Genomic DNA, 18425 nt, shown 5'->3' on the forward strand with positions numbered 1-18425 from the left:
CTTTCATGATGTAACTGTAAACATTCAGTTCCTTCTACTGTAGAGTTATGAGAGTAAGACCTCAGTGAATGGTGGATTAAAAATATCACATGGTTCAAGCAGTGGGCCATACTATGCCTTATAGTTCTGCATCATTGTTTGTTGAGGTGGTGGCAAGGTGGGTAGGAGGAGAGTGTGTTTTGTACTACTCGTCTATAGCCAGTGGAATTCAGATGCAGCATCTTGAAGTACCTTAAGATATTCTCAAAGGGTTTCACGGCCGGGATTCGATGATTGTTGTAGGTTTTTCAGGCTGTTTGGCCGTGTTCTGAAGGTTTTTCTTCCTAACGTTTCACCAGTCTCTGTGGCCAGCATCTTCAGAGAGTGGCGAAACATTAGGAAGGAAAACCTTCAGAACACGGCCAAACAGCCCAAAAAAACCACAACAACTACCTTAAAATAGCTAGTTACCTCTAGGAAAAATATAACTATTGCAGTAACTAGTTTGGAACCTTGATTATAAGTAGTTACTTTTGGGGGGGGAATCTTTCTGTCCTCTAGCAGAAACGCAGCTGCTTCTTCTTTTCAAGTGTTATGGATATTCTGGCTGTTTGCTGCCACTGCATACAATAGCAACCAAGTCACTCTTTTGCAGTCTACCCAAGGCTGCAGACTAAACATTTTTCTGAGATGTTATGGGAAGAAAATGGCAGTCTTCATTTTAAAAAACCATGAAAGCATTTGGAGAAAATTCCACAGAGTCTTTTTCTAGTGAGCATGGAAAGAAAGAACTGTTTCAGCTGAACAACAGTTTTTATTTAAGGGAGATCTGCTGATATTTCATTTAGGGGGCTATATTGAAATGATCCATACATAATACGAGCGGGGCCCTTTATTCTGTAATGGGAGAGGGTGAGATGCCCCCAATTTAGATCTAGGTTGCCAGTATTCAATCAGATCAAAATGACAAGTGCAAAAAGTGTGATGTGTGATTGCCAGGTCAGGGAATCTTAACAGCTGACCTAAGAGACCTACAAAACTTTACAGACCTCCAGGGAAATATCAGAAGCCTGTGTTTGTCACTGCTGGCACTTATCCCAGTTAAGGGTTAATTCCAGAATGAAATTAGACAACCTTTCCCAATCATAACAAAATTCATCTGAGTATCAAAGCATTTCTGTGTAATGTGCAGAAGCCCGCTTTAGGCTGCCCATTAATCAGCTGACAAACAATGAGATTTACTCCTGTAGGCATGGGTAAGATTGCATAGCTTGGTGTCTTCTGTTTGAAGAACTGCAGAGAATTTGGTTGCATCATCAGAAGCAAACCACGGGGAGGGGATGATAGCCCAAAAGAAGTGTTTGGTGTGCAGAATCGTAAAAGATTTACTGAACACTCTCTTTGGGATGTCTTTTTACTAGCACATCTTGGGCCTTTATGCATCAGACAGTAATCCTGTGTTTTCATGATTACATACTTGAAAGTGAAACAACTTTGATATCTTTCCCCCTGCCCTTGTATCCTTGTTGGTACAGTTATAGCAAATTGTCATTGTTACCCAGTGGTATATGAGCATGTCACTGTGGTGCTTTTAAATAATGCAAGCAGATTTTGTTGCTTTTGAAACAAACCTGGTCAGTCTGTCATTTCAAAGGGAGTTCCCCCTCTTTCTTTCTGATCACATGGAAGTTGAAAAGAGAAACTTCATTTGATCTGCCCCCCCCCAAGCACTTTCTGAAAGACTAATTAAACCAGCATGCTTTTTTAGTGCCTGAAAGCCAGCAAATGCATTACTATACCCTCAGACACAAGAGTGGAGTGCTGTTATTTTTTTTTTAAAATGACTGCCTGTAGAATTACTGCACATATTCTGTGAAGGGCCTCTTATATAATTCACTTATCAGAGGAAACATTCATTCAATCTTCTGCTTACTGAGTCAGAAGGAGCTCGGTGTGTTCAGGAATCAGAAAGCTGAGATTTTATGGGAAAGACTGTGCCTTGTGCCACTTAATGGAGTAATGTTTTACCGATTAACAATGCAATTTATAAGTCTTAAAAACAGATGCTCCTGGTTAGGAGATGGTTGCAACTCTATGAGGAAGGGAATTAGGTAAAGTTATAAATGGTCAAAGATCATAAAACTCATTGATACTAAAAATCCAATCAGCTCCTTCGGTGTATAAATGAGTCTTTCTCCTTGAAGGTTTTGTAAAGGAGGTTTACACTGGGGGGGGGGTATCACATCAATAATCTTACAATCAGATTCCATACGTATGAGATTCCCTTTTCAGTGGGGAATATAATTCATATACTGTACAAACAAATGCACATATAGCTTCTAGGATAGGATTGCCATATTCTAGTTCCACTAATCTGTTTTCTAATTTCCTGATTTCTTGTGTGACAGATCAAGAAAAGGTGAAATAATCCCATTTTGCTGTTGGAGAGCTGGGTGGTTTAGGTCGGTGGTCCCCAACCTTGGGCCTCCAGATGTTCTTGGACTTCAATTCCCAGAAATCCTGGCCAGCAGAGGTGGTGGTGAAGGCTTCTGGGAGGTGTAGTCCAAGAACATCTGGAGGCCCAAGGTAGGGGACCACTGGTTTAGGTATCTGGCTGCAGAGCCAAAGACTGGGGATTTGATGTTTCCTAGGAAAAGAGCTGATCTGTGTGGGCTTGGGCAACCCATACAGCCCCAGAAGGGGATGGGGAACCACCTCTAAGTACTCTCTACCTCAAAAACCCTGGAAAGGGTCACCATGTATTGGAATCAGCTTGATGGCATACAATTGTTGTTGTTAGCATACCTTCTTCTGGCATAGAAGACAGGGCTTGTCCCCTTCACCCCATGATGCTGAAGCTCACAATTTCTTGTGACTCAGAGGCATCATCATATCTCCTTTAATGATTTTCTCATCATCTCACGTCAAATATTTTTTTAAAATATTTTTTAAAATTCATTTTCATAGGGATAGGGGTTATGGTACAAATACGGAGCCAGGTAAGAAGTGGGGAATGGTAAGAAAGGGTAAAATTCCAGAGAGTGAAAAGTATTCTTACATTCACTTCTACAATTGTATTAAAGAAGGAAATCATACAAAGAGGGGGAAAACATAACAATTTCCCATGACATTTATCATTACTAATCTTCCATTTTCTTGGACCTTCTCTTCCTTTCTATCTTTAAGCTTGCTAGTTTTATAGGTTAAATACTATTCTGCCATTTTATATCTATTGCATTTTATATCTAATCACTGTTATAACCATTAGTTTGTGTTATCATATATTCTTTCACCACAAAATGCCTTCTTAAATTTAATAAGGTTTATCTCCACTGCTCTATCCCCAAAACTAATATTTTGTACCCCTCTTATCTTGTTGTCTTTCATTTTCTATCTTGTGGACCATGCATCCATTCTCAAGAGCTTCACCCACTCCATATATTGTCTCCTTTGTCCTATCTGCCACAGCATGTGTCCCATCATCTTGATTTTTCTCCCTTTCATATTGAAGTTCATAGTAAACTTCACCATTTCCTGCACTTCTGCTGGTCTCATCTCCATTAGAAGGATTAACAAATTAACTCTCCACTGCATTGTACCTTCACATTTTTCTTTTGAACCTTCTGGGATTTAAAAATAAAATTGTCTGTCTCGTGGTTTTAAAAAAATTGATTCCCTGTCACAGTTTCACTTCTTTCTTCGTCTTCACTCTTAAATTCCATTTGTGTCCCCATAGCTGATCCATCTCTGTTTTCATCTGGTGCAGTTTGTTAAGTATAATGTTCTGAATATTCTTGAGAATGTCTTCTTGTTGTTGTTCCATAATTGGAGGTATTATCTGGATTTCTTTCCAACAGGTAGTGACCACAATAGTTATTCACAATAATAGCTTGGGGCAGAAGGTTGACAGGAGGAAGGGCTTTTTCCAAGACTGTTTCTGGCTGCTTCACAGATTTAAATCCATCAGTAGTTTATAGTTATACAGTGGTGCTCCGCTTAACGATTACCCCACTTGACAACGAATCCGCTTCACAACAGTGTTTTTGTGATCGCAATTGCGATCGCAAAATGATGTTTTAATGGGTAAAATCCGCTTTGCGACTATTGGTTCCCTGCTTCGGGAACCGATTCTTTGCATTACGACAATCAAAACAGCTGATCGTCGGGTTTTCAGAATGGCCGCCGGCTGCTCAAAATGGCTCGTAGCTGTTTTTAGGAGGCATTTTTCTCTGCACAGGCATCGGAAAATGGGCACCCTATGGAGGATCTTTGCTGGACGAGCAAGTATTTCGCCCATAGGAACACATTGAACAGTTTTCAAAGCGTTTCAATGAGCTTTTTTATTTCGCTTGATGAGGATTTCGCTGGGACGGATTATCCTCATCAAGCGAGGCACCACTGTATTGTCCTGCGGGAGCGAGTTTTATTGCTGCAATAAAAGTAAAGTTGTTTTTTCCCTCCCCCTTCTTCCTCTTTTCTTTCTGTTTCTCTTAGCCAAGCCTCAGATGAAGTGAGGGGGGAGTGTTTGCCAGTTTGGCCAGATATAGGTCTAGTCACTTTCTCGGACAGATTACCCCCACTCTCGTCATTGTTTAGGTCCTTAAGAGTTCATATGTAAAACAAGCCACTTACTTCAAGTTTGACCAAGATTATTTTCCAAAATCATTCTGTACTTTTCCGCTCTCTGCCTTGGGGCATTCACAGCTTTGTGCCAAAGATGTCACCCACTCAGTTTCTGCTTCGAGATGTGATTTCAAAGAGAGGCCAATCCAGGAATCTCCCGGGTCACCCCCCCCCCCTTCTCAGTCATATTCTGTTGCTTTAGACTTTCGCTTCTCCTAGTAAAAGTCCTTAACCCCACCAAGTTTGGAGGGGTCGAAACTGAGTGGTCTTGATCAATTTCAGGAGCTTCCTGAAACCCTATGGATCTCACTATGATCAAGTCTCACCTCCCTTATCTCCTTTAATTATTAAGGGTATCATCCTAAATGGTGTTCTATGTCCTTTGTCGTAGTTTCGGGTTAGAAGGTCAACTACATGTGACACCCATACTCTGCCTAACAGATCTTGTGGAGAGAGATATTTAATAATGAGGTTCAAATAGCCTAGCCTAAAAAGCAACATAGGTTTTATAGTCTGTTTTATCCTACTTTCTTATCCATGGACATTCCAGACTATAATTCTTATGGCATGTAGTATGGTGCTTCCCCCCTTTCCTTTCCCAATCTGAACACTCATTGCATCTGATGAAATTATACTTCGTTGAACAACATTGGTGGTTAGGAATATAATTGAAAGAGAGGGATTTGAGATTATGGTGAAACAGAAGATAGCAGGGCCTAGGATTGGGATGTTCCTGGAACAGGATTGTTTCTGAGTTGGGAAAGGCTGGAAAGGAAACAGCTGACAACCACAGACTTGTCTCAAGCATCTGAATGACTGAATAATTTGAAGACTTGTCTTTTTCTATCCCTTAATGTGGATAACACAATTTGGGTCCAGGAAGCCTGACATCTAATTTCTTCTACCTGAAGTCCATGTTCTGAAAAAAATGAGGCAGTGACAGCACCTGTTTTACGATGCTGGCCAGCATCCTACTAGAAGTCAAAGGTTGGCTGATGGCAAATGCCATGCACTTTTTGCCCCAAGGAAAAGAAAGGTCTAGGCAATTGATAATGAGGCAGCCTATGGCTAGAACGGCTGTCCCCACTTTTATGGTGAGGCCTTCCTTCTGTGGAGCCCCCAAGTTGTCCATGCTATGCACTGTGTCTGCTGTGAAACATGTAACCTTAATGCTCTGTGATGGAAATAAAGCAGATTATTGCCATAGAGATAAGGAAGGGCAAGCAAGAATTATCTTGGTATGGTCACACGATAGACCAAATAAGTGGCTATATGTAGGTTAATGGAGCCTGAAGGTTCTGCGTTCAATTCAACACTTGTTTGGGAGAGAACGGATCTGAGGGGAAAAGGAACAAATGACTGTCAATGATCTTTTTAAAGATTATCAGAACAACTAGTCAAGTATTGTTTTGCCCTGAGATGTGTGAATGTGTCCTTGAATTTGTGTGTGAGGAGGGTGGTGTCTAGAGATCCAAACCAGACATTAACAGAATGTGACCTTCAGCAGCAGCATTTTGAGACAGTGTTCAGCATCCCCGAGGCTTCAAGCTACGTGTGAGTATTTTAGTGTTTGTGTCGGTTTTTAAAGAGAAATTCAGCGGAGGGGCAAACAGGCTGTGAGTCTAAATGAAGGAAAGGCATTGGGGTGATTAAAAATCCCTTCCTCGAGCTATTTTTGCAATAAAAATTGCCCATCCCTAAGATATTCCTTATTTTGTCTCTGTCGGTGGAAAAAGGATTGATCACCTCTCTCTGGTACTCTTACACCAAGCAGCTCTATACACCACACATTCCATTTCCCCTTAAAAAACCAAAGTACAGAAGGACACTGAAATCCTGGATTTCTCATCCTTTCCCCCCCATAGGCAACAATCCTCTACCCCCGAAGTTCCAAGCATCTTTAAAATGAACTAGAGTAAACCACCATCTCCATCCTAGACTCTTCCCCCCCTCCTGTAAAGCCAGCATTGCTAACCAACGTGGAGAGCCAAGACAGTGTAGTGGATAAAGTGGCAGACTAGAATGCAGGGGACCTGAGTTCAGATCTTCGCTTAGTCATGGAAACTCCTCGTGGGGTTGCAGTGGTAAACCATTCCTTAAATAACTCACCTCAAAAGCCCATGAGGGTCTCCACAAGTTGGATACAAAAGGGGGCGCACATAGCATTGCCTTCCTGTTAGCTAAACATACTGAAAGGTAGGTGTGGGTATTTGTCACACAAAATATGTGAAGAGAATCGTTCCTGCACATTTTACCTTCTATTTATGCTTTTGTAAAGACTTATAAAAGGTAGGAACTTTTTAAAAAAGGAAAGGAAACAAGCAGGCAGGCGGGCAGGCAGGCAGGCAAGCAAGCAAATAAATAAATAAATAATGATAGAAAGAAGCCATTCATAGCATAGCTAGAATCTGAGTAAAGTTGCCACATTAAACTGGCTGAAGTCTCAGAAAATTGCTATGCTTTCAATGAGTTTCTTGGCGGGGAAAATATCTCAGGGCAAGCAACACTGGACGAAGAGAAAGTGTTGCTTTTCCGTGAGGTGGTTTCATAGGTTGGGCACAGTCTCTAGCTATTCCCAGGGTTCACTAGCTCAGTGTGAAGGCATATTATGTGTACGATATTTGTGCAAAATAAGCATGCCAAAGTGCTCAGAGAGCACTTGGAAGAATACTGGGGGTCTGTTGAGTTATTTGGAGCAAAGTAGACAACAAAACATCAGTCGGCATTATTACTGTGAGCCTCCTTGTTGCACAGGATCTCCAGCAAGGGGGCAGGGCTTGGGGGAAAAACTTCCCTATGGGCTCGTCGTGAGCTTTCCTCAAGTGGCATTGTGGAAAAAGGAACTCCCCATCTGTCAGGTATATTGTAGGTAAAGGCACACAAGACACAAGTCCTAGTGAGGATGATTGCAACTGCTGTGGCTGGTGGAAATATTTTGCCGTGTGCCTGTCCAGAATGGGTATTTTTTTCCCCTCTAGCTCCTGGGTGCCCTATTGCCTCATGAGCTGTACTTTACCCAGGTTACTGTACTCCACTCATGTCAGTTTCCAGAACACGCTGGCCCTCAGTCCCCTCTCAAATCTTGTTTGCCCTGCCTCTGTGTGATGTTAAAAGGGCTTACCCTTCATCCCAGAGTTGGGCCCCGGATTTTAGGCGGTAGGATGCTGCTGGCCTTGCAGACCTGAATTTCTATAAAACCCAGCCATCCAATGGGATGGCACCTATATTTCATTTTCTCGTTCTGATGGGGAGGGGGTTATTGATTGTACAAAAGAGTGGTTCTAAGCAGAGAATTCATTGATGACTTTTTGAAATATCTGAAATCCTTCCAAATTTCAAGAGGAAAAAGGAAAGAAAATGACCCAAGCAGTGCAGGTGGTAAATGTTCTGTTCTCTCCTTTTTTCAGGATTATAATGATGAAATCCGCCAGGAGCAACTGAGAGAATTATCATATTTAAATGGTTCAGAGGATTCAGCTCGTGGACGAAGCATTAGAGGAAGAGGGATCCGAGTTCCCCCTGCAACCCCTTCAAGGTGAGTTTATTTGTCCTTGTTTGCAAGGTCCAGAGGTGCAAACCTCAGGTCCCAGGATTTAAATGTACAGATTAAAGCCATACATGAATGCAAGGAAATATGGAACTTTGTGGATGTGGTTCCCACACACACACACACACCCCCAAAAAAACCCTCCTGCTACTTCATTGAACTGCAACTGTGTTTAAAATACAGCTTGTTGTAGCTTGTTGAGAGACAGAGAGAGATATGACCCATGACTAAAGTCCAGAATAATGAACAGTAGCCCTTTAATGATGTCTCCCCAGCATTCAGTGATATTTAACATGATTTGTGTGCATCTTCAAACAGTTCCTCTTGAATCTTCTTCATAGAATCATAGAATAATGACATTGAAAGGGACTTACAAGGCTATCGAATCTACACACACACCACAATAGTCATCAATAAGTTGATTAATCTCACCTCATCTCATAAAGAGTTTGGTCTATGACCACCCACTACTTCATATAACTACTACTATAGGAGGTATGCCTTGAGTTGCACTTTGTAGAAACTTTGTAGGTTGGCCACTGCTTTATTGCCAAAAAGGAGGATATAGAAGACAAGTGACACCAAAAAGGAGGACATTTTTTCCCAAAAAAGGAGGACAAATACAACAACAACAATCTTAGAACTGCAGAGCTGGAAGGGACTGTATGGATTATCAAGTCCAGCCCTTGTTAATCAGGCACAGTTGGGAATGGAACTCCCAACCTCTGGCTCTGGAGCCAGAGACCTTAACCACTGAGCTATCCAGCAATTATACTAATTAGACATTCGTATAATTTAATTGGAATTGTATTACGGCTCATTGTGTTACACAAGACTGTGAAGGCAACTATCTTGAAACACACAGTATTGCGAAAAAGATGGGATATATATCAAATAAATGAAACAGAGTACTTAATAACTCTCTGAAATGCCCTATGCCTTGTATTTTCTACAGGTCCCCAAAATGCATAGAAACAAAAAGGAAATAATGAGAGGTCACTGCAGTTTTGTTGAATTATCTTAGCAGACAATGAGGAATGGTCTGGACAGTGCTTTCAGAATGTCCTCTCCTGGGGACTGACCTCACATCTTAAGTTCATACAGAACTGACATGTCACGCCATGCCCTGTCATGCACCAATAGTGATTTTTGTGTGTGCTCATGTGTTTGCCCCACAGAACCATTTCATGTTGCAAAAACAAGAGAGGGCAGATTAGATATGTTTATCAATCAAAGCCTCTACTACACACAGACATCTAACTATATCATTCATCACTCATCATACACTACCCTCAACTTCTGAGCAAGATGATTTGCATTATGATAATAGCATTGTTGTCACAAATAATTAATGGTAAGAGTATTTGAAAAGTGGTATCATATCTCCCTTCAGTCTTCTTTTCTGAGGGGCGATGTGGTCACTGGTTCTGCCCCCTCCCCCCCAAGCTTCTGTTTTGTTTTTTTTTGTCAAAAAGTGTTTTGCTTTTCTGCATTTGTTACTGTCTCATATTGGGACTCATCCCCTCCTTCTTCTCTGAGATCCAGAGAAGGGGCAGGACTTGGAGGCATCGCAAGACACCATGCAAAGAAACAAGGAAGAGGGGAAGGGAAGATTTTTTTAAAAAAGAAAAAATGCTCGGAGGGGGGGTAGAGGAGAGAGGGAAACATTCCAGCACAAGTGGAACAAAGAAATGGGATGCCTTTTTTCAAAAAAAGATTTTAAAAAGATGGCACTGTTGGAGGAGGTGGAAGTCGGGACCCAGAGAGAAGTTGGATCTTGCGGGAAGAAGGAAGGAAAGAGATGTGACTCAGAGGCAGAAGCAGCACTCTGCTCTGTAAAAGGAAGTGCAGACCTTTTGGGAGGCACACTGTTACTGCCTGTGCAAGTTCATTCATTTCATTTCATATTTATACTGCCCAGCTAGTACAGGGCACTACTCTGGGCTGTTAGACTATGCAAATTATGGACCAATTACAGTAGAAGGCAGAAATGTTGAAGCTGAGGCTGTCCTACTCGGGCACATCAAGAAAAGGCAGAATTCTCTGGAAAAGACAGTAATGCTGGGAAAGGTGGAAAGCAGCAGGAAAAGAGGAAGACCAAACATGAGATGGATTGACTCCCTAAAGCAGTGGTCGGGGAACAGGAGTAAATTACCCCAAATGGGGTAAAAGTGAAAATCCTGGGGGTAATGAGCAGAGTGCTACCCCCCTCCCACCCACATACACACACACCCTCTGCAGCCAAACCTCAAATTGTAAGCCACCTCTCCCTGTTACTTCCTTGGTTGCAGCAGGGCACTTGTAAATCCTCCATTCTTTCAGAGATCGTAGATAAGCCTGCTTGATTGGTTATAGCTGTGGATTAGCCCCGGGCAATCAATCAATCTGGGGCTTCTGAATGACTGCTTCCTCCGGAAATGACTGCAAGCAAGCAGGAGGAGGGAAAGGATCAAGTTAACAAGGGAAGGAGGGAAGGAAGGTGCGAGAGACTGAGGGCTTCATCAACCTTATTTAAATGTATGGAGAAAATGTATGGAGAAAATGGAGGGAGGGAGGGAGGGTGGGTGGGGGGATGGATGTGTATGTGTGTGTGTGTGTGAGAGAGAGAGTGAGTGAGACTGACTCAAAACTATGAAAAAGAACAGGCAATCAAAAGAGAAAGCTTGAATTAAGGCATGGGGAAGGCTGGTTTTTAAACGTGCTGTCTAGGTTATCATTGCTTTCCTTTGAAGAAGCAGGCATCTTTGAATTTCGTGGCTGCTGTCACCCTCTGCAGTGATCATGGAGCCCAAGAAAGTAAAATCTGTATCTTCCCCTTCTATTTGCCAGGAGGTGATGAGACCAGTGGCCATAATCTTAGTTGTTTTGATGTTGAGCTTCAGTACATTTTTTGTGCTGTCCTCTTTCACCTTCACTAAGAGGTTCTTTAAGTCGTCCTCACTTTCTGCCATGCTTTTGCGCAGTCAATGAAGAGTAGTAGATGTTTTTCTGGAACTTTCTGGCTTTCTCCATAATCCAGTGCATGTTAGCAATTTGGTCTCTAGTTCTTCTGCCCCTTCTAAATCCAGCTTTTACTTCTGGGAGTTCTTGGTCCACATACTGCTGAAGCCTACCTTGTAGGATTTTGAGCATAACCTTGCTAGCGTGTGAAATGAGTGCAATTGTACAGTAGTTGGAGCATTCTTTGGCACTTTCCTTCTTTGGGATTGGGATGTAAACTGATCTTTTCCAATCTTCTGGCTACTGCTGAGTTTTCCATCGATGATGATAAAAAAGCACACTGGTCCTTTGATATTGGGCTGTGGCACCAGGGTGGGTGACATGACCTTTAGCCTGGTTTGTTCCTTTTTGCACACCACACATAGAATGATTAAAGTGGTAGGGAACACCCCCCCCCCAATTCTGCGTTGGCTGTCTCTGGCAAGCATGTCATTGCTAGCACCATTCTGGCAGCCACTGATGATGATTAAATCCTCTGCGAGCTAGCAAAAATTTAATGCAACTTGCTAGGCACGTTGGACACCTTACTACTCCCTATACCACACCATGGCTGGAGTGCAATGTGTTCCAGCAAAAATAGTCCACATCTTTATCAAATTTGGTGCAACCTGCTAGTTTGGTACACAGCCTGTGTAGATTCAATAATATTTTAAATTCAAATAATGTATGATTCCCTTCCTTTTGAATCAAGGGGGTAATGTCAGCGTATATACTTTTTTTTGGGAGGGGGAAAGGTAAAAAAGTTCCCTGACCCCTGCCCTAAAGGAAGCTACAGGCTTGGGTTTACAAGATTGCTCATTCATAGGATCACCATGAGTCAGAGGCAACTTGACAGCACATAACAACAACAAACCTGGGCCATCCAGCCCACCTCCAGAACTCTGGCCACGCTAGAATTATGTGCTATCCTACTGAGTGCACTGGTATGGGCTTCCTTCTCTCAGAAACTGAAGATTCATTCAGAGCTTGAATGGAGGTTTAGCTTGGAAAACAAAACAAAACACACATTTAGTCCATTTTCTTCATCATTGCTGAATTTGAAATCTAATTCGGTTGTATTAATGTTAATGAGGAAATAGCTGATTTGTTACATTAATCCCTATCAGCCTTAATTGATTCATTCCATTATTGAATTCATCCCATAAATTCTTATCATTGATTATTACTTTTAAAGACACCATAAGAAGTCTGCCCAGAGCTTCTGTACTATCCAAAACTTTACCAATTTGCAAACCAGAGCTCATTCCACTGAAAAACCTTCCCAGACTTGAAATAGTTCTATGTCTCCAAAGGCTGATTAGAGATAAGGATCAAAGAATAACAAAACAGGAGCCAAAACATATTATTGGTTATGCCGAAAATATTAACAAGCACAGGTTTTGTTGAGCTAAAAGTAAAATGTGATGTTTGTTTATTGTTTTAAAACCAATGTCATTTTAAAATGACAGTGAATCAGCATAACTTGCTATTAATCTGGTATTTTTAAGCTTTGAAACTACTGTATGAAATATGCATACTTGTAACATTCCCAGTGTTTAGCTGTGCACAAATCTGATCTTGGAATAAGTTGTCCATAGTTTATTTAGCGTAAAAGAAACTGTGTCTAGGCCCATGTTTCAGCCAAGAATCTACTCACACAATGACTATTTGAATTTACATTAAGCAAATGTAAGAGACACGGTGTATATTGCACACTAAGGAACAGATCTAGGGAACCTGTAGCCAGCCCCAGTCAGCATGGCCAATGTTAAGTCACAGCAGGAGATTACAGTATTTGCTGGACTACCATTTCTTCACAATTCTCATGAAAGAATTTAAATAACTGCATCTACCATATATTGTGGGACATGCAGTCTCATTGAGTCTATAGAGCTACAAGACTTTGTCTTTCGTCACCATCAAGCTCTTATCATGTTGCTCAAGAATTATCTTATTCTTTTTCATGGTATCTTCAGGTTGCCTTTCCAACCATCCATCAACACATAAAACATCCATCCATATGGGGGATTTTGGGTGTATCTGCTAATCCTGCCCAACACAACACACCTGAAATTCATGATTCGGTAATTCCATCTGTCACTGCACATAGATCCCAAGACATGTAGGCATAAACTGTGTAAGCCTCTGGTTAAAAGTGGTGTCCAGTGCATGGTCACTGAGAATTCCTAAGATGTTATGCACAAGAATGATCAAAGCTCTATGATCTAGTAAGCCTATATAGAGCTATTAACTTCCTCCCCTTATTAATACACTCTAGAGCTTCAAACTAACTTTTAAGAAGAATTAACATAACAGCCAAAATTGTTGGTGGGCACAGTAAGTCACACTAGAATAGGCCCATTGTATCAATGGGAATTTAGTAAGTCAATTCCTCTGTAAGTCCTATGGATTCAAATGGGCCTGGTCTACGTGTAACTTACCATGCTAAGCAACAGGATTTTGGCCAATAACATACTGTGTCCACTTATAACTGCATAGTGGTAGAATGATGTCACTGTTCATTCATCCTACCACAGCACAATTATAGCAGGCTTTAGCCTGTTATTATACTGATTCTTTTTCAAAATAACTTTCTGTCATATTCCTTTTAATAAACCAAGGAGAGTTCAACGATAAGTTAGCACAATTGTTTTACTCTTCATATTATTTCTGTACTTGTTAAAAATCAATGAGTGTTTTCATGTCCAGATGCAATTGATATCTCTTTGTTCTAGAGCCAACTTTATTCCCTTCCTTTAACGATTTCTTCCAGCTCTATGATATTCCCTCCCTCCACCTGGTCTATTTATAGAGAAAAATCATATTATCTGTCAATCTTTGTTATGCTGGAAGAAACAAGTCAGGTTCTTTGAATCTGATCTCTTAAAATGCATTCTTCATTCCCAGTCTGTTTTAAATTGAGTTCTTACTGAGCAAACTCATTCCTGACTGGTCCTTTGCCTCACCTCTGAATTTTAAAAGGTACCATATAATATTTCATTAAACTTTGAAAAAGACTTTCCAAATCCAGGATATTACGGGTTTTATTTTTCCGATTTGAACTTGCTAATTAATATGACTGTGACAAAAATTGCTTGTACAGAGAGAAAAAAGGTATTTCTGTATCACGTTACAGATTGATTGTGTAGTAAAACATACATGTACACACAGAGGGGGGGGGAGAGAAACAAGTCTCATTTAGAGGGAGATCATCATCATCTTAGAACTCCAGGGCAGGAAGGGACCCTATGGATCATTGAGTCCAGAATCTGTCAAGGAGGCACAGTGGGGAACTAAACTCTCCACCTCTGGCTCTGCAGGCAGATGCCTAAACCATTGAACTATCCAGCAGTTCTTAAATCAAAATGGGGGATCAAAACAATTCAGAGGACCAGAGGAAACCATACTTGTAGTACAACAAAGGCATCAAATGCAAGTGGATTGATATCCCCAATTGCTTATGCCAAAGAAAATTCTTTAGTTTTTCAGGTGTTGTAGGATTCCTTGTTGTTTTTGTTGCACTGAACGGACACGCTAGCACCTTGGAAATTTAACATTAAAACCATGATCTACTTTATTTTTTGCTCCATAAGACGCACTTCCCCCCCCCCAAATAGTCTTATGGAACAAATACAGTAAAAAGGGGGTTCAACCACCACCAACCAGAAGCCCCCCACTGCCATGCTGGGAGGCCTCTGAACTAGCACCAGAGACTGCTTGCTGTTTGGACCTCACCATTATGCACTGCTGGCTTTCTAGGATCTGCTTCCTGGAGCCCACCTAGAAAACCAGCAAGGCCAACAGGCCTATGGCAGCAGGCAGTGAAAACAGCCAAGGACAAAAGAGGAAAGACTAATTCTAGAAAAACCAGGGGAAACCACAAACACAGTCCCCCACTTAGACAGTTGATTTTCCCACATTTGGGGAAATCATAGGGGTCAGCACATCCAAAGTGCAATAGATGAGCCTCACCCTGGGAAAACCACTTTGATGATCATGGTATCTCCCCTGCCAGTTATGAGTTGGAATGGCCTCTGAACCTCCTGCCCCTTTCTGTGCCCTGTCCCCCAAAGGCATGGTGACCCCCCGGCTGCATCTCCTGATCAGAACAGGGCTGCACAGCCCCAGTCCCAAAAGAGGCAAAGAGAGCTATTCACTGTTTTGGGGTGCCCCACAGGACCCCATCAGGAGCTGAATGTTCCTCCCACAATCCTCCAGTGCACAGATATTAGCATACCTAATATGCAGGAAAAGTGGGGAAATTCAAACTTTCAGTTAGTGAAGAAGCTGCTTGTCTGCTTCCTTGCTAGTCCAAGCAGTTAGAGAGCTGGGAGAGAGATCTGGGACTGCCTGGTATTGTAGTTTTAAAATGTAAAATTTAGTTTAAAAGCTGTGTGTTTGGGGTTAGTGCTTGGGTGAAAAGGTGCTCCATTTGAGTTGAAACCTGCTTGTGTAGAAACGTGCATACTTGCTTTAAAAGCTGCCTAGGAAGTGTTCAGACCAGCACCAATCAGCTGTTAGGTGGGGAGAGGGGAGGGGAAAGGAGCAGGAGCAGGAGCGGAGAAGAGCACAAAATGGCTGCCGTCTGCCGGGTGCCTGCTGGCTTTTAGCTGTTTGGGGCTCTTTTTTGGCTGTTCTGGGGTCTACCAAGGCACTGTGAAGAGCAAGGCTCAGTCTACAGTACCTGGTAAGTGACTTTCTTTTAAGTTTTTTAAAGTTTCTGACCTTCCCCCCCCCCCAATAAAAATGCATTAATTAATTTTCAGTGCATTTCTATGGGAAATTTGGATTCAACTTGCAAACTTTTCAACTAGTTCTGGGCATCTAATAGAGAATGTATTTCCAAAGGGTATTGCAGCAAGGAAACTAACTGTGCCTCGTGACTTCTGATTGGATTACAGTACCTGCTCCCTGATTTCAGCTACTATAGTTTGTATTCAGTTTTTTTGGCTCATCAAGAACATTGTTCATGGCTTTGTATGGCCTAACCTATTGTGCCTTGCATGCTATAAACGTTCAATTATGTCAGAAAATGGAGATTTGGTCTTATGCTGAGCATGTGCTACTGCTGGTGAATGGGATCAGGTTAAGCTTTGTGTTGCTGTTCTTTTGCATAACCTAAAGTAAATAAGGAAAACCAGCTGTTAAATAGTTTAATTCCACTATTTATCCTCCACACAACTAAAAGGGACCTCTCAATGCAGTGCCAAATTAGACAAACCATTTCTAACTTAATATAGGCTTGAGCTGTAACTGGGCAGAGCTGCACAACAATCTCATCTGTCATTGAGACATTTCTATAAGCATGGGGAGGAGGTGGATGAAAGGATATGTAAAATATAGGTAGAGTGGTATAGGTCTTATAACTGGCTGATAATGGTCTATATTAATGCCACTGTTGACTGCTGTTCACTTTACATGGTTCAAATGTTATTCTGTTATAGTATATTAAATATTTTATTACACTATTGGGTTCAGAATATATTTTCCCTGTGTTCAGCCTCTAAAAATTAGGTGCGTCTTAAGGTCAGGTGTGTCTTATGGAGCAAAAATACGGTATATTTCTGAGCTACAAACAGTGTCTTGCAATAGGCATTTTTATTTTATTACATTACATTTATACCCTACCCACACTTTGGGAACTGCAGGAAAGGGAGCTTATATCATGGTTTCATTGTCCTCACAACTAATCCATGAATGGTAATGACTGGCCCAAGCTCATCTTGGGACTTAAACACAAGGAGCGGTTCAAACCTGAGTTTCTACTGGGAAAATGAATGTACATTCACACATCATACAGTTATGTATAGCTTGTATAATCTTCATTTTTGTTTCTCCAGTCTTAACTGAAATTATTCATTCTGCAAGTACTTTTCAGCTACACATTCTGTTCTGTCGTGCTCATCACAATATCTTTATTCATTGTTTGCTTTGTTTTATAAAATTTCTGTTCCCAGAAGTCCCCCCAAGGTGGCTTCCAAATTGAAAATGCAAAAATTTTAAAAAAACAGAGATAAAAGTCAATGTAACATACCCGTTAAACTATTAATGTAACAGCATGATGGGGCACAAAGCATTTGGGTCAATATAAAAATACATTGTCCCAACAGGAAGTTTATTTGTTTCTAACATGATTACTCACCCCATCACGAGGAGCTCTCCAGGTGATCTATAAGTAAGTGCAAATAAAATCTGAGTCAGCTAATGAGATAATTGAAAAAAATCAACTGAAAAAGCAGTCATATAAAAGCATCAGAGACTAAAATAAGTACCACAAGAACTTGTAAAAATATCAGCCAAAATCCTGTAATTTACGCTCACCTGTGTGAACTCCAACAGTGTAACTTTCAGCACTGCATTGCCACCTGTTACAAAATTGATGCCTGTTTTTCCTGTCACACAGTGGTTGTGTGGCCTGGTGCACAAGAAGAAAACAAAAAGTCAATTTTTTGACTGGAGGCCATTCAGCACTATGCATTGTGCTATGGGAGTTCTGCTAAAAGAATTCTGGCCATCATGGAGAGAAAATTACTTAAAATATATGGTTGTTGTGGGTTTTTCGGGCTCTTTGGCCGTGTTCTGAAGGTTGTTCTTCCTGACGTTTCGCCAGTCTCTGTGGTCGGCCTTTTCAGAGGACTGGAGTAGGAACTCTGTCCATGCTCTGTTCCTAAATCTTTAAAATTCCAAATTTTTAATCGAAACGGCTATAATTCTGAATGCCAAAGCTGAATTCCAAATCCAAATTTTAGTGCTAGTGCACATTCCTTCTTTTATCTACACATATTACACTTTAACTGAGCCGCCTTTGTGTCCTCTAAGGCGTCATTTGCTGTTACCAAATACAAATAGACATATCAAGCATATAGGCAGGGTTGAAAATGTAATAATAATATGGCGGAGGAGGAACCTGGACATTGCTGAATAAAACTCTTGAATCGATGATTGCCAGAATACAACTCCTATTAGATACAATAGGCCTTATCAACCTTTAGCTTGTCTGTAAATTAATGTGGTTTCCCTGTTTGTTTGGTTTTTTTAGGGGATGTGGAAGCGCAATCCCCCCTACACCACCTGGACGAGGTGCTCAAGCGCCAAGAGGAGCTCCAGTGACACGTGGAGCACTTGCGGTCCCTCCTGTAGCCAGGGGTGTTCCTACCACTCGAGCACGAGGAATTCCACCTGTACCAGGTTACAGGCCACCCCCTCCCCCAGCACATGAACCCTATGAGGAATATGTAAGTACCTTTTCCCTTACAAATGAAAGGAAGTGAAAGAAATGGCAGTGGTTAAATATTGG

General features: G+C 41.4%; 1 protein-coding gene and 1 pseudogene across 21 annotated transcripts in view; one reads left to right on the forward strand and one right to left on the reverse strand.

Annotated features, from left to right (window-relative positions):
* Positions 1-18425, forward strand: part of KHDRBS2 (KH RNA binding domain containing, signal transduction associated 2) — a 520773-nt gene that overhangs the window by 306722 nt on the left and 195626 nt on the right. For all 21 annotated transcript variants that reach the window (XR_012087317.2, XR_012087305.2, XR_012087311.2 and 18 more), the window contains 2 exons: positions 8010-8137; positions 18168-18363. Coding sequence is in view for 2 of the 21 variants with exons in the window: in XM_073000222.2 (XP_072856323.2) it covers positions 8010-8137; positions 18168-18363 (324 nt within the window). In the remaining 19 variants the exon portion in view is untranslated. The remainder of the gene's footprint in view (positions 1-8009; positions 8138-18167; positions 18364-18425) is intronic.
* On the reverse strand, positions 14997-15151 carry LOC140703367 (U1 spliceosomal RNA; annotated as a pseudogene).

This window comes from Pogona vitticeps, chromosome 1, assembly GCF_051106095.1.
Source record: "Pogona vitticeps strain Pit_001003342236 chromosome 1, PviZW2.1, whole genome shotgun sequence".
NCBI classification, from domain to species: Eukaryota; Metazoa; Chordata; class Lepidosauria; order Squamata; family Agamidae; genus Pogona; species Pogona vitticeps.